Genomic DNA, 15,193 nt, shown 5'->3' with positions numbered 1-15,193 from the left:
CTCCCGTGCTTCTGACTGTACCCAGTGCTTGTATAAATAAATAAATCAATCTTTAAAAAAAAAAGAAAGAAAGAAAACAGCAAGCAGAAGATCCAACTCTTCTCTTTCCTACATGACTTCTGCTTTGTTTTTCCATGTGTTTGTTCTGGGTTTTGGCATTGCTGCTGATTTCATTTTGCTTCTAAAACCCACAGAAACAGTGGTTCCCAGCTTGGGAAGCCATTTAAAGAGTCTCCCCAATGGCATGCAAGTAAATGTGTGGACTGAAGAGCATTTCCCATCAGCTCTATGGTCAGCAGATCAGAGCTTCTCTGCACCATCTGCTATTTCTCCTTGGCCAGGAGGACTGGATGTTTTCCACAAAACAGGCTGGGCATAATCCCATGACACCAGGCCATTGAACCAACGTTCCAAGGGCAGGCAGTTACAGACACTCAGCTCCCACCATCCATTTTCCAAGTAGAAAAGGACAAAATGGATACATCCCACCACCAGGCATCTCACCAAATGCTTGCTGGCCCTGCTGCCACAAACTCTGTGTGGGGCCCTCAGAATCTTTCTCTGGGAAGTTAATAAATGGGTAAACTGAAGCGCTGGCCTAAACCATGACAACTGGTTTAAATCAGGATGGCTCAGTCCTAGGCTAAGACAAAAAGCTGTGTGGAAGAAATGGATTTTATTCAGGAAGGTGTGAGTAAAAGTGAAAAACATAGATTCCATGGGTCACCCAATCCTGCCTGTTGAATTAACATTTTGAGATGTATTGCTATCATAACACATGCAAAGGCCCTAGCTGTATGCTAAGAGTTTTGGATAAAATGTCATAATTCTCATAACCCTGAAAGTAGCATGTTATTATCACCATTTTTACAGATAGGTAAACAATGAAATGTCTAAATTAAGACCTAATAGTTGTCATGTTACATTTTTAACTAGACTTTTCTGGTTCCAAAGTCTGCACTTTCTTGACTAATGCATAAGGTGCTCCTGCTGGTGTTATAAATCTCCTGGACATAAACAGTTGTGATATGCAGTTTTAGAATGAGTTGGACAAAAGTCACTTACACAAAGTACTGCCATTATTGGAGGGAGCTCAGAGACTGCATCTAAATCTAACACTGAAAAACCATTCAGGCAACTGCCTTACTATATCGTGCCTGTCAACATACATTATATAAAGTAAAGTCCCATCCCCTAGACAATCATGTTCCAACCGTTTTCTGGGCCAGTTCATCCGTCAGCTGCTCATTGGCCCTGGTTTTATCCTCCACCTCCTGTGACTTCTGATCATAATTGACAGCCAATTCTTCCAGGGCCTGGAGGACTTCCTTTACTTCATCTTTGGCTGCCTCATTTTCAATTTGGAGACGTGTCAGCTCCTCCTGGATTTTCTCATAGTCTCTTCTCGTGGAAGCTAAAAGCTGGAGAAATGACATGGCATGAACTAGTGACTAATGGTCAATGTCTATATTCTGTGTTCTATCCAAAATAAAGTCCTTTAAAAAAATAGACAAAACAAGCTGGAAAAGCTCAGAATAATTTAAACCCCACTGTGGTCCAGATGCTAAATTTTAAATAGAATGTTATCATTTCAAAAATTTTTTTTCTCTTGCAATTTAGAGTTACATAGGCTTAACTCAAAGAACTGACTACTACGCATCAAAATATTATTGCATTTTTAAGCCAGCTGGCTAGTTCACATGTTGAACTAAGGATCATTTGCAAGGACTAGAATACTATTTAGGGGGCTTTTAATATTCACATTATGTTTAATATCACATTATATAAAAGTCAATTTCATAGTCAAATGAAAGAGTATAAAAAGACAGTGTTCACTATCTTTATATTTATCATGTACATATAGACAGATCCTAAACAACAATAATAGTTAAAAATAAATATGTGGGTTTATAAATGCTTTCATTTTCTTTGTGTGTGTTCTACTTTCTGATTTTCCAACAATAAATGCATATTGCCTTGATAATAAAGTAAATTTCAGTTTTAACTAACAAAAAGGAAAGTTATCACAGACAGTTGTACCAACTTGGAGACACAAAAGGATTGACTGAGGAGGGCAGGAACACTAAACAAATACAAGACTCCACTATAATTGAAAGAGAAAGCAAACATGATTCATCTGATTGCAAAGGCATAGATGATCTCCCTGCCTGGGGAGGTGTTTGGATGGGGGCATACTCACTGCCCTGGAGAGAGGAAGGGGAACAAAGAGGGAAGGAAATGGTTACAGAGTCTTCGTGGGGTGAGGGGGCTGGAACTGGGGGCATGAACCCAGGGAACCTGCTACAATTGCATCACACCACCCAATCCATCACATTTTAGGAACAAAACAAAAAGCACCCTAAAGCAAGAAAGAGGAAAAATACTTAGATGGGCCTCAGTAAGAGATTTACCAGTCATCTATTTTTGATAGATTGGTTGTCTGTCCTTTGCTTAGAGGTTCCTGTTTGTAAAATACTTGGCAGAACACAAGGTGATAAAGACATTTACTGGGGAATTGAATGCCATCTGGGATGAGACTGAAACAATTTGCCTCCTTTTTACTGTATCACTATATACTAACTCAATACTTGGACCTCCGTCCTCTTTGCTTACCCCTCCTCTGTTTCTAAGAACATAATGTGTAAGATCAGACTGGGTGAAATGCAAAGTCAAAAAAGGCTAAAATGACAGGAAACGAGAGCTGAGCCTGGGGCAGGAGGAGTCGACTTCTTCCCAGGTACAGAGCTCCTTTACCCGAGTTCATGCAAGACTAAATACAGCAACCAAACCCCAGAGCACTACAAAATGAGAGGGTTGTTTCCCAAGTTAAGCTAAAATCAGACTTTAGTAGGCATTACAAGGAGAAAAAAATACCAAGAAATTTCCACATGATTCAGTGATTTTGGAAAAATTCTTTCCAAATTAAATTTCTAAAACAAACAACAACAAAGCGTAGTAATAAGAGAATTTTGCAAAAGAATTTTTCATTGCATTCTTTACCTCATCCTGATCCAACATCTGTTGCTTTAGTTTCTCAGCCAGCTGGCTCTGCTGGTTAATTTCATCATCCTGAAACGAAACATCATGTTTAACTTTTTTGGTTAGTTATGTCATTCTTGATATCCTGGTTTTCCAATGACAGTCAGATACGAGGATGCCAGCTGTGAGCAGCTAATAAGATGAACAGAATGGTGTGGTATTGTCCCACAGAAAGGAGACTGTTCTGAGATGCTGATTGGGTTAAAATCTTCACCCACCTTTTCTCAGAAGATGAAATATCTTGATATTCTGGGAAACAAATTTCCTACACATTCAGCCCAGCTTCTACTCGTATGGAAATCAGACATCTTGGGCTTGGGAAATGAAAGATAACGTTGGGGTAGCCCTCCCAATTCAAAGATATTAGCATTGACTTCCTAGTTCAAAAAGTAAGGGAGTGAATTTCTAACAATTTGCACCATAATATATTCAGGTCCCAAATCTTGTCCAACACCTCAGTGACCAGGAATGCTATCACATGATAGGTAGGAGAGACTAGTATTTCCACTTCAAAACTCCTACTTAGAGTAGCTTGGGAAAATATTTACTACAGAATTAATCTTTGGTATTAGCAGATCTCCCCCTTAATTAAAGGTTCATTTCCTGACCAATTTAGGAAAAGGAAAAAAAAGTCAAGGAAGCCATGGATGCAGAAACGTTAATTCTTACGTTAATGCGGACCCTCCCATGGCCAGATTGGTTCTCTCCATTCTCATTGTCTGCCACTAGGTGTAGCTGGCACAAAAGCCAGAGCTTCCTGCCTCCCACTGCCCGGTGCAAAGGCCTCTGCCTGGCCCCAGACACTCCACACCAGTGCAGGAAAAGCAGCAGGCAGACAATGCCTAACCACGAGACTCAGGCTTCACCACAAAGATTTCCATCAATTCAAATGCAATTTCAAAGAAGAGCCTGTGAAGAATGACAACTTGACATCACATGCCTGTGCCTTGAAATATGAGAAAATCTGATCTGATGATACTTTCCGGGTTCAAACCTTAAGCAGAGTCAGCTTCACTTAGTGCCAATAGGTTGCTCTTTGTGCCAGGTGCTGCCCAGGTGTTTTCAGCAGCTGCCCTAAGAAACCTGTGCTGTGCTTTGTGCTTCTCCCAGAGGTAAGGTATAAGAGGGGTAAATAAACTCATGGACCTGAGTTACAGTTTTCTACGGGATATTCTCCAGCCTGTGTGGTCTAGTCTATGCACACATTTAAATCAGATTAACTCAGTGTCACAACTAAAGTTTTCTATGGAGCATGAAAATTCTAGAATCATGGTTACAGCCCTTATCTCCTTTTCCTTTGTGTAGAAAAACCCTTGGCCTTCTGTTATCAAGGAGATCCCATTTCTACTGAAATTCTACACCAATGCTTCTTGAATGGTTCTACAAAATACTCAAGACTTTACTTCCGAAGTCAGATTTCTGGCAGGAGAATGAGGGAAATTACAGCAGAGTGAAACTGCCAAAATACAGTCTTCAACTATTCTGTAGGCCACATTTTCTTATCTACTTTGTAAACTTAGAACGCCAGTTACCAAACACAATTTTGTATTTTATGCTCCTTGGCACATAAATATTAAACAACTTAACATAAAAGTCCCAAGGAGTTCAACATCCGGGAGCTGCCATCTATTCCCCCAGGACATATGAGCAATTGCTCAAAGTGATATAAATCATAGACAGCGCCGGCACTTTGTCCTTATACTCTGTCCTTAACACTGTTCATTCAAAGCCTGAAAACACAAGCCTCTTCCCTGAGAGGTGACAAGCTGGGGTGCAGTGGTTTTTTAAGGTACACTGAGAAACCAAGGGACCCTAGCCCTATCTGGGAAAGATGAAGAACAAGGATTACATTGTAAGGACATGAATCACTTGTCCAGACACATGTCCAAATCTACACTTACTCCTTACTAAGGTGAATTCTCCTTACTAAGGTGAATGTAGGATAGAATATGGTGACTTTCAAAAATTTTTCAAATTTTCAGAAAGAGATTTACTGAGCAAACTAGATCTAATGTATATCCAAGTAAATCTCTCAGAATACGTGCATGCTTATGCTTGAGCTGTCGTGTTCTTGTCTATGGATAATGGTCTTCAAGACATTTTAGAAACTCTCCTTGTACTTGGATTTTCTGAGACATGAAATGGGCTGATGGTTAACAGAGCTGCTGGTCACTTTTGATGGTAAAGACGTTTTGGCTGCAATGTCAATCAGCAAAATAAGGTTCCACTTATATTTTTACTTACACTGAATTCCTCTCATCTATCTCAAGTAGTGCATTAGTATGGGAGAGGTGACGGGGAATGAGAAAGACAGTGCCAGAACTGATTTGCTTATCTTATAGAGCTCTGCTTTCACGCCACCTCTGCACCATCACCCCTCTTATGCCACATGTGGCTTCTCCTTCAGAAAACAGGACCCAGAGAAAATTCAGGAAAGAAACTCATACTGATTGATCATCTGCCATGAACTAGAAACTATTAAGCTCCATTGCAAGTTTTTGAAATAACAAATGTGAGCCCCATATTATAGATGAGAAAAATATCAATGGCGTTGAGTCATCAGGCCAGTTCTCAGCATTATGAAGTCATTGGGCTGACTCTAAAATGCCTGCTTTCCCACCACATGGCTCTGCAGTGAGAGAGTACCTGTCCTCAGATCCCTGAAGGGGCAACACAGAGGGACAGAAGGGGTAACTGGGAGAGACCATGTAGTTAATCTTCCTCCCACCACTTCCTAAACAGACTCACAGGAGCTGATGAGTTCCTCATTTAGAGGGCTAAGGCCATGGGTGAACACTAGACTGGGCATCAAAAGATGTGTAGCCTCATTTCTCCTCTGCCTCCATAGGTGTGTAATGTCAACGTGGGAAGTCAGGTAACCACCCTGGGCTAGTTTCTCAGCTAGACCTAGATAATTTCAGCTCTGACCACTCAATCTCTGAAGCTGCCATGTATCAACTCATTGTTCTCAAAAGTATCATGCCATCTATATCAGAAGCATGAAATTCCTGCTAGAACCTTCTAGAACTTAGAAGGAAAAATAAGAATGACAACTATTAAGATATTATCAGGCAGTCCATAGGAAGAGTTACAAAGGCCAAACTACCAACTTCGGTGCCTCCTAAGGCAGAAGTTTTGGCCTGGTTCTCATAGATCTCTAGGCATCACCCTGTAACAAAGCACAAATGCTTACCTCAAAATGTGTGCTTTACAGGGTTTTCAAGGCATATGCTGAAGGGAAACGATGTGATAGAAAATGTCACATGCTGAACATCAAGAATCAGAGACTCTAGGGGTCAGCTCTGCCAGGTACTAAGTAAAACCCCCAAGACATGGCATTTTCATCATTCTGAGCTCAGTCGTCATCGGGAAGAGTGATCCAAGACTCTTTTAAGGTCTCAACTCACTGACAGCACCATGTGCCACCAAGATAAATGATTCCAAATCCCACCAATCATGACAGGTGTCTATTCATACATAATGGAGTATAGTATCAGATTATTGCCCCCATCCAGGACTCTCTAAGGATTACTAAAAATGAACTCATCAGTTCGAAAATGGACGGGGGAAATAGCAGTATGTTTAAATAATAGCATTTCTTTGGAGAAATCACAAATTTGATACAGTTAACTTATTATTACTCTCCTTTTTTCCTCTTTGTTTGAAATTTTGCATAAAATACCTGGATAAAACAGAAGGGTATGTTAAGTGCCTAATGAATGGGCAATTAACCCAGATCTCCTGAACGTGAATATTTAATTAACTATGTTACCAGGAGGGAAGGCTGACCTCAGTTAATGCTGTGGTTATAATGCAAACTAACAAGGACAAACATAGTTTGTTTACAAGTTTGTAACTACAAACACAGAACTAAGTACCTTAAGGCAACCAGTCACATTTCACTTGTAAAGGTGATGCCAGACTGAGTTTTATTCAGAGGAGAGAAGCCAGTAAGATTAATGGTGGTGTTAACATAACAAAGCTGTTTTATCCATGCCAGAAGTGTCCCCAAGCACTGAGCTGAACCACAACAGAAAAAAAATTAAATCAGACTAAAACTACAGCAACCCTGATAGAATGAACAGAAAGGATTTAAAATATTCCAAGGGCAAGCTGCCAAGACCATGTGAAACAGCAATTTAATTTCCTATGCATATGGGATTCCTAACTGGACCTTGATGGGGGAATGAATGATATAGTGTTCTCCAAGGTCTCTCCTGCCCTTTATTCTAACTTGTCTGTTGACATGACTATTTGAGTCCTATGTATGCCAGAAAATTGAACCTCCACAGCATGTTCAAACTACTCCATTCAAGAGTAGGCGCTGCCAGACCATATGCCACTACTACCGGTTCCTCGTCCTGAAGCCTTGGAGCTACATAATTAAAGCACACTTGAGTACTGGAAGCCATCACCCTCACCCAAATAGCTAGGATTATTGTTGGAGTTACCAAAGATGACTGATAGACTAGAGAAAGAGAATTAAACACAAAGACCATGGACACACACACCTATTCCAACTTCTAGTGGTAAAGACTCTAAATAGCACCTGGCTATCTATTCAGGTCAATATCCCACTCTGCCAATCCAATTTCCATGAAAACTTCCATTCCACATGAAATCAAGCTTTCCTGAGTCGGCCCAATCAAGAGCGAGGGTAGGTAACAAGAAGGTAGTAATACACATCCGTCAGTCGCCCTCCATCAGTTCCAGTGGGTGTAAAACGGCTTCTAGCCTACAGGTGTGGGGACAGCCACCTTTGCCTTTGTACTAGAGAGAGTATGACACATCTCTGTTCACAGACCTTATCATCCAATTGCCTGTAGAGACAGGAGATTTCCTCATCATACTTCTCCTTCTCCTCTGCAGAGATGCCCGCAACAACAGGAGTGATATTGTCTATGATGGGGGTATTATCACAGGGCTCCAGGGTCTTCTGGTCCTTAGCACTGATCTGTTCATCTTCAGGCACAGCTTCTCCTGTAAAGCACAGTGGAAAAGAATTGAGTATTGGATAAATTCAGCATGCAATCCCTCCAGAAAAAGTTCCAAAAAGTCACTCCCGTAAAAAATACACACAGGATGCTATAATAAAGAGCTATTACACAGTGTTCTTTTTATTTGATAAGAAAGGGTGTAGTTAATGGACTAACATTGTCTAAGGAAGAAGAGGACTACAATCTTCCTCTCCTCATTAAGTAACCTGTTCTGTCAACCACAAAAGCTCTTAACTAACCCAACTTGCAGTGATACCCTGGTTTGTTTGCACACTTTCCTTTTGTTAAGGAATATGCTGGGGTTTGACTAGAATCATAGTCCCTCTAGAGATTGATTCAAAGGGAAGCAAACCTCTGAGACATCCTAATCACCAATTAATTATGTTACCAATTAGTTAATAAGGAACAGTTAAATAAATGAACCAATTCACCACTGTGGGGCCCAAAGTCTCTGAATCTAAGAGTCTCTGAATCTGAAGCAAAAAGCCACGGTAACCTAGACTACCTGACACTACACAAACACAAGCTCCACTAACACCCTCTCCCCCAGGAAGTCAGAATTAATTGGTTCAGTGGGAGAGTTCAAATAGAATAATTTTCTGTGATGTCAGGTAGATCCAGGAAAACAAAAGCAGCCAACCCAGAATATCATGTAGAGTCTACATAGCCACTTCTCAGCCCGAAGAGCAGTATTCCTTGGGGCCTTCGAAGGAAGAATTACCAAACTTGACAAAGCAAACTGAGGGGAAAAATGACATTCTCAAGCTGGCCAATGGCTATCCCCAACAAGAAAATCACCTTGTAAAAACAAGAGGTACACAAAAAGGATTCAATGAGACCCACATGGCCCAATGGAGTCTCTCAAATATCTTCTTGGAACACAAACCCAAACCAGGCATACTTTCCCATTACAGTGTTTACCATCAACTTCACACTTAGTTTGCTATAATCAGTGAGTGTCTGTAATGTTCCAAGCCTCATTTCAGTTCTCAGCCCATAAAAAGCATGTTGTGGAAATTCCCTGGGAAAAACTACCCTCAACCAGAGGGATTTTTCTCAAAACAAAACAAAACAGAACTGGGATGCTAATCCATGGCTTCCTTAACAGAATCTATCGTGCCTCAGGGAACCCACTTGAACACTGTATACAATTATCTCAACATAAACAAAACACTTATGATGGGTCAGCTTTGCTGCTTAAGATTCCATTATCTTGCTGGATAATCATTAAATGGTGTTGGTGGGCCTCCGTGTCAAATAATTAAAATTAATACCCGATGACTTCACTTTTATACCACTTCAGTTCCTTTTGAAGCAGCAACTTGGAATAAACAAAATGTAGAGTTATTATTTGGCTAAATGCAAAACAGAACCAACCTTTTTTCCTTCTAAAGCTCAGCAAGGCTATACTGTACCTGTCTTTTTATAAAATTATTGACCTGAAACAAAAGCAGAATATCAGAGTAGCCTCTGAACTGAACCTGAACCAAATCAATATTTCATTCAGTTCAAATTCCTGCTTTAAAACATCTATCAATGACCTTTGTGTGCAGACTGGCTTTCATCCAACTAAAGAATCTATATTCTCTACAGCCTGCTAAATCCACAAGCTATAAAAGCAGTCCTGTAATCTAGACCCTAAGAATTGAAAATACATATATATATATTTTTTTTTCTAACCATAGAATATATACTAAAACTTGAAAGTCCTTCCTCACCTGTTCCAATTCCAGTTCCTCACCAGAGAAATGCACCACTAATGCTGAGAGATGTCCATCCCCAACTTGGATCATGACTATCTCTAGTTTTTCAATTCTAGCTTCTGCAATTTCTAAGCAGGGCAATACAATGTGAATTTTAATCTTCCAGCTAAAGCACGATAAAGGTGAAATTCTTAAAGGGCCTGGAACAGAACTCAACCCGAATGTGGTTCTATTACCCATAAGCCAACTCAACCCCAGTGCAAAGGTAAGATACAAAATGTCCTATTCCCTGTGTTCTTTGATTCCAAATGGCCAGAGAGGCTGTAGTATCACAAGCCTGGATGAGCTAAAGATGCTTTGATTCATCTGGGCAGGGAGGAGTCAGGGGTGAACCCCATTTTACAGAGGCAAGTGACCTACCCGGAAAAAAGTCACAGACCTGACCCCTGTGCAGCTGCCCTTTCCTCCGACTGAGCAATTACAGCATCACAAATTCTAGGGGTCCAGCGAGTTAGCCAGCTCTGCTAGGTGGCATCCTGCAAGTGACCACAGCGTGCACACACATCTCCAGTACTCCAGGGCAGATGCCAAGCTATGCTGCACTTTTAACATCTCATTAATCACATGCCCACCTTCTGATTAGTCTCTTGATTTGCTATTTTGTAAATGAGAGGAAAAAAAATAATGGCTCTAACACAGAGTTATTCTAAAGCTTAACTAAAATAGCATAGGTAGAAAACACAAAAGACGTTATTATGTAAAGTCCATCTATTATTCCTGCCTCTTCCTAACAAACTGTCCACTTCTTAAAAAAAACTCTACAGAAAAGATGTCATTTTTACTTATTCTGAAATTAGTGTTTCTGAGGTCTTCATAATAGCATAATGGTTGGAAATCAGTTCTAAAAGTAAAAATGTAAAGCACCATCCGGCCATGAGATTTCCTTTCGGGTTTATTTTTATTATTATTAAAACAATATATAAAACCTGTAATGGACTTTCCTTTTTCTTTTGAAGAATTCTCTGAATCAAAGCATCAACAAGTCACCCACAAAGCGACATCTAAACAACCAGCTCTTGCCAGTTTCTATTCTAAAGGTCAAGCAGTAGGGATTATTTTTTGCAGCAGCCGTTCAGGACTAGAAGAACAAAGCAGCACCACGCAGAAACAAAAGCAGCAGGCATCTGTGGGAGAGCACCGTTCCTGCTCAGAGAGGAAACCAAGGGCTAGTTTTCCAAATACCACTGTCCTTCAAAGGACCGAGAAAATGACTTCCAGAAGCGTCCCTGGTAACTACACTGTCCAGTTCACAAACACGTCTGGGGATTGTAAATTCCCAAAACTATGCAAGACCTGACACTAAGCAATCTGTCTCCATGGCAATCTCACCACGTTAATCGAGAATATTCCCTGCACTGCAGTGGACTGAGTCTCCAGAGAAGCCCCCACAAGGTGATCACGGAATAACTGATGTAACGAGGAAGACAGCTGCAAACAACCCCTGGAGAAATGCATCCTAAAACCTGTGGTGGAAGAATGAGAAAAGGACCACCAAATGGAAATTAGCATCTATTTTAAAATTTCTTTTAATTTATCTCCTGAGGCTTATATCTGCTGTCTATAGGAAAGTGCTTGTAATATTGTACAGCATCTGATTTTCTAGAATGAAAGCCACCCCCCTCTCCCCCACTAGGAACCTTTTTTTAAATAAGCATACTGGCATTTCCTAGTGTCGGATGTAATTATCTTTAAGGACTAAAAAGATTTGTGTGTACACAGGAGCATTCACTTGGAGCATACCTGTAAGGTTTGCAGTGCATTTTAATTATAAAATGAAAACTCCCAGAAGGCATAAATAACATTTCTATAAAAAGTAGAAATCCATCAATTGCAATGAATAAGAATGACCGACTAATCAAAAATTCTTGTTAGGGATATTAGTTAAAAATTCTAAAACAGGATTTTGGGTTTTTTTTTTTTTTTTTTAAAGGAAAACCACTAGACTGCCAGTAATTCATTAAAATTTCACACATGAAATAGCAACGAGCTAGTTATCCTTTTCAGAAGTTGAGTCCCTGAAGCCTCTAGAGAACACAGAAAGGTAATTGCATTCTCTCTGCAACTTCAGGGCAGAGATTTGCTGGTCATTCACAGCTTCCACCAAAACCCACAGCAGATCTGGCAAAGGAGGTGTTTCTTTTAATACCAATTAAACAGGCCCAGTGGCAGACCTAATGGTAGGTAATTTCTATATCAAAGAAACAAAAAGGAAATCTTTGAGTTGCCAGATGGATAAGAGCAGCTGGTTACAAGATGTCATTATATAAACGTGAGGTTTAAGAATAAAATCATAATCCCATAAGGGATTATTTTGCACACAAATAGCATCTTTCATCCTAGTTCCTAAAAATATTGTAAGCAGCTTAAAACATTCTCTAATGCCTTCTAGAGTAATTTTCTAATAAACTGGTCACCCAGGACTCTACATTCTCTTTACATTCCTAACCTCTTGAATAAATTACCCCATTCAGCTACAAAGATAGTTCTAGAGGTCAGTATTTCTACAGTGCTTAGTTGTGCTTTCAAAAGTAAATTTGATTTCTGAAATGAAATGCTAACTTCGCAGTTTCCACTGTAATCATGAATCAGAGAGGGGAGCCTGCATCTTCTATGTATTTAATACTAAAAGATCCAAGTGTGTTCTAACTGTGGAGGGTGCACAGTTCCACAAAGGCCCAGACTGGACTCAAGGTTACAGATTTTCTTGTTAGGGAACCAAGTCTGCTGATCTGGCAGGTTCTCATTTGGAAACAAATCTGCTTTAGAGATTGCCGATTTTTCCACACCGTCGCAGCCTGTGATGAAATTATTTTCTTTGTGTGACTTCAGCAGATGGGGTAAATCTATATCCATTCTGTTATTTAGTATTAAATTTATTTATTATAGAGACACTGCAGATGTTGTCATATTGTCAGGTTATTTTCCTATACTCCTGATGCCTGGATTTTCAGGACATTTGTTTTCTGACTTCAGCCCCCATAAAAAGTTATCATTTTTTAAAGGGTAAAATTCAAAGACAACATGTCAGAGAAGCAGCTATAAAGCATGACCTAGCAGTGACAGGGAACTATGGGCTCTCCCCACCACCCCACCACTCCACTCCCCAAGCGTCATGTCCCTGGCCTTCAGCCCTCCCTCCCCTTCCTCTTGTCTTGACTCCTTGATGGATTAGAGCAGGCAGCAGAGAGGTGTACTGGGAGTTGTAATTCACTCTAAATCCAACTATCAAAATCTATCCCCACCCCCACATATGGGATTGGTTGAATCCTTTCCATACATACGATCAACAAGCAATAGAAATTGAGGGGGAAAAAAAAATTCTATTTCTGACAACTGCCCAGTCCACCTATATGTCCTTATGCAAGTAGGCTGCTGAACAAATTTCCATGAGTCTAAATATACAGCAGAGCCTCCAAATTCAAGAAAAGACTGGTGATAAATTCAGCCCCAACAAGTGACCGGTAGACTGTAGTGAACTTGTGTTCTTTTTCATAATAGCTTCTCAGCCTCCTTATGATGAATTACCTTCCTCCAACACGTGCAGAAAGATTTTTCCTTCCTCAGCCAAAGCACACCACCACCAAGCTCAAAATTTCCCTTCTCAAACATATAATGCAAGATGGGGGGAAAACCCAGGCAAGGATTCACTCCAGATGTGGCCCATTGGGAGCTCTGCCAATTCATCCCTGTGGCCTGCGTCTCTGGAGAAGCTGTCGCTGCCACAGCTTGCTCAGTTGAACTTGGTTCCTCAGCTATTCTTTTGGTTCTGGGAGTCACTCTTAACCTTCCAATGCTTTTTCTTTTTGATTAAGCAGGGTCAGTTCCTGTTACTTGCAATCCAACTGGCACACTGGGGAATTGAACGAGGCAAGCGGGTGGCTCTCCTTAGTCTTTCGTTACTAAAAACAAAAATGTATGGCCTCCTCCTAAGTCACCAGGCACATGCCCAGAGCCATCCTGACATAATGGCAATACCAGAAATGAATGAGGGCTTGGTGTAAGATAGATATTACAAGGCACAGATCTTATTCTGACACTCAATATTCTATATGCAGAGGAGAAACCTGGCAGTCTAAAGTCACACACTAGGTTACAAGAGGCTGACAATTTGTCCAGGAGGTGTGGAGTCAGGACGCTGGAGGGAGAACCAGCCTATAGGCATATAATGGACAGGACAGAGTTTCACAACTTTTGAGTGATTTGGGTAGGGCGCTGCTGGCTCTCTGACCGCAGGCCCACCACACCACTGAATCAGACTGCTCTCCCTTCACCTGTTCACATGAGGCGCCTGGAACCAATTCGCAGTTAAGACACCAGATTACTTTACCTTTCCTACCTCTTCATAGTCCTACCTTTTTCTAAATAGCAAGGAGGAAAAAGCACAAGTAGGAATGCACATGCACGCGTGTGCACACATTTTTCTCTGCTCCCCTACAACTGGAATATATTGGTCAAACTTTTCATTATAAACATACCAGAGAAAATTAAGAAAGAAGGAAGAAGGGAGGGAGGGAGGGAGGGAGGGAGGGAAGAAGGAAGGAAGGAAGGAAAGAAAAGGAAGGAAGAAAGAAAGGAAGGAAGAAAAAAGAAAAACACACACACCAGACAGAGAAAGAACTCTTTCCCAGAGGAGAGTGCATACAACTGTCAATGCTCCTTTGAGTCAGAAGGCAATGTGGAATTCTCAACATCCAGGAATCTTGGAGATGAATTAAGTGGCTGCCTCCTATCAACCTAGAACCAATGTGTGTCAGATTTCAGAAGAAAGCTGGAAATATCTTGCCCCTCAGATTTTAGTGGAGAACACTACCGCTTCTCTACTCCACCTCTCAGAAGACTGGTTTTCCAGTTGACACAAACCAGCCAGGCACTCCTGACTCGAGGAAGTAGGACTAATGCACAGGAACCATTAAAGGGCTCCAGTCCTTTGGGGGTGGGGGGCAAGGTCCTTTTCACACTCACCTAACTGGCCTAAACACAGATCACTGGAACGATGTGCAGGCAGCATGGACAGTAGAAGATAACTTAGAAGTCACATGCCCTCTGCTCAGACCTCAGCCCTACCAGAGACATCCCCTCAACCTGTCCAAGTCTCAAGGGCTACTGGAGAATGAAATGCCCAACCGAGGAATATGACAAAAAGCCTGGGTTGTTTTGCTGTGTGTGTGTGACTACAGCTAGTCCTTGATATACGGCTACACTCATAGCTACTCAAAGGAGCGCCCCCCGATTCCCTGACCTACCTCCCCCCTTTCCTGCCTGGTATCACTAGAGCTGGTTCTCCACACTGAAGAATTTTTTGTTTCCACAAAAATCTTTAAAATACAAGTACTAGCTTGGGAGAAAGGAGAGCTGCATATCCCTTCTCCCATCACGGCCACTTAGTGATTACAG

General features: G+C 41.0%; 1 protein-coding gene across 4 annotated transcripts in view; it reads right to left on the bottom strand.

Moving 5' to 3' along the window:
* KIF5C (kinesin family member 5C) overlaps window positions 1–15,193 on the bottom strand; it is a 167,044-nt gene that overhangs the window by 42,475 nt on the left and 109,376 nt on the right. For all 4 annotated transcript variants that reach the window (XM_054699717.1, XM_037523310.2, XM_054699716.1 and 1 more), the window contains 3 exons: window positions 7,844–8,019; window positions 3,001–3,069; window positions 1,215–1,421 (listed from right to left, as the gene is read on the bottom strand). In XM_054699717.1, the coding sequence (XP_054555692.1) occupies window positions 1,215–1,421; window positions 3,001–3,069; window positions 7,844–8,019 (452 nt within the window). The remainder of the gene's footprint in view (window positions 1–1,214; window positions 1,422–3,000; window positions 3,070–7,843; window positions 8,020–15,193) is intronic.

This window comes from Talpa occidentalis, unplaced genomic scaffold, assembly GCF_014898055.3.
Source record: "Talpa occidentalis isolate TD23 unplaced genomic scaffold, MPIMG_talOcc4v2.1 talOcc4.3, whole genome shotgun sequence".
Lineage (NCBI taxonomy): Eukaryota > Metazoa > Chordata > Mammalia > Eulipotyphla > Talpidae > Talpa > Talpa occidentalis.
Note: the sequence above shows the minus strand (reverse complement) of the source record. Positions and strands in the feature narration are given on the sequence as shown.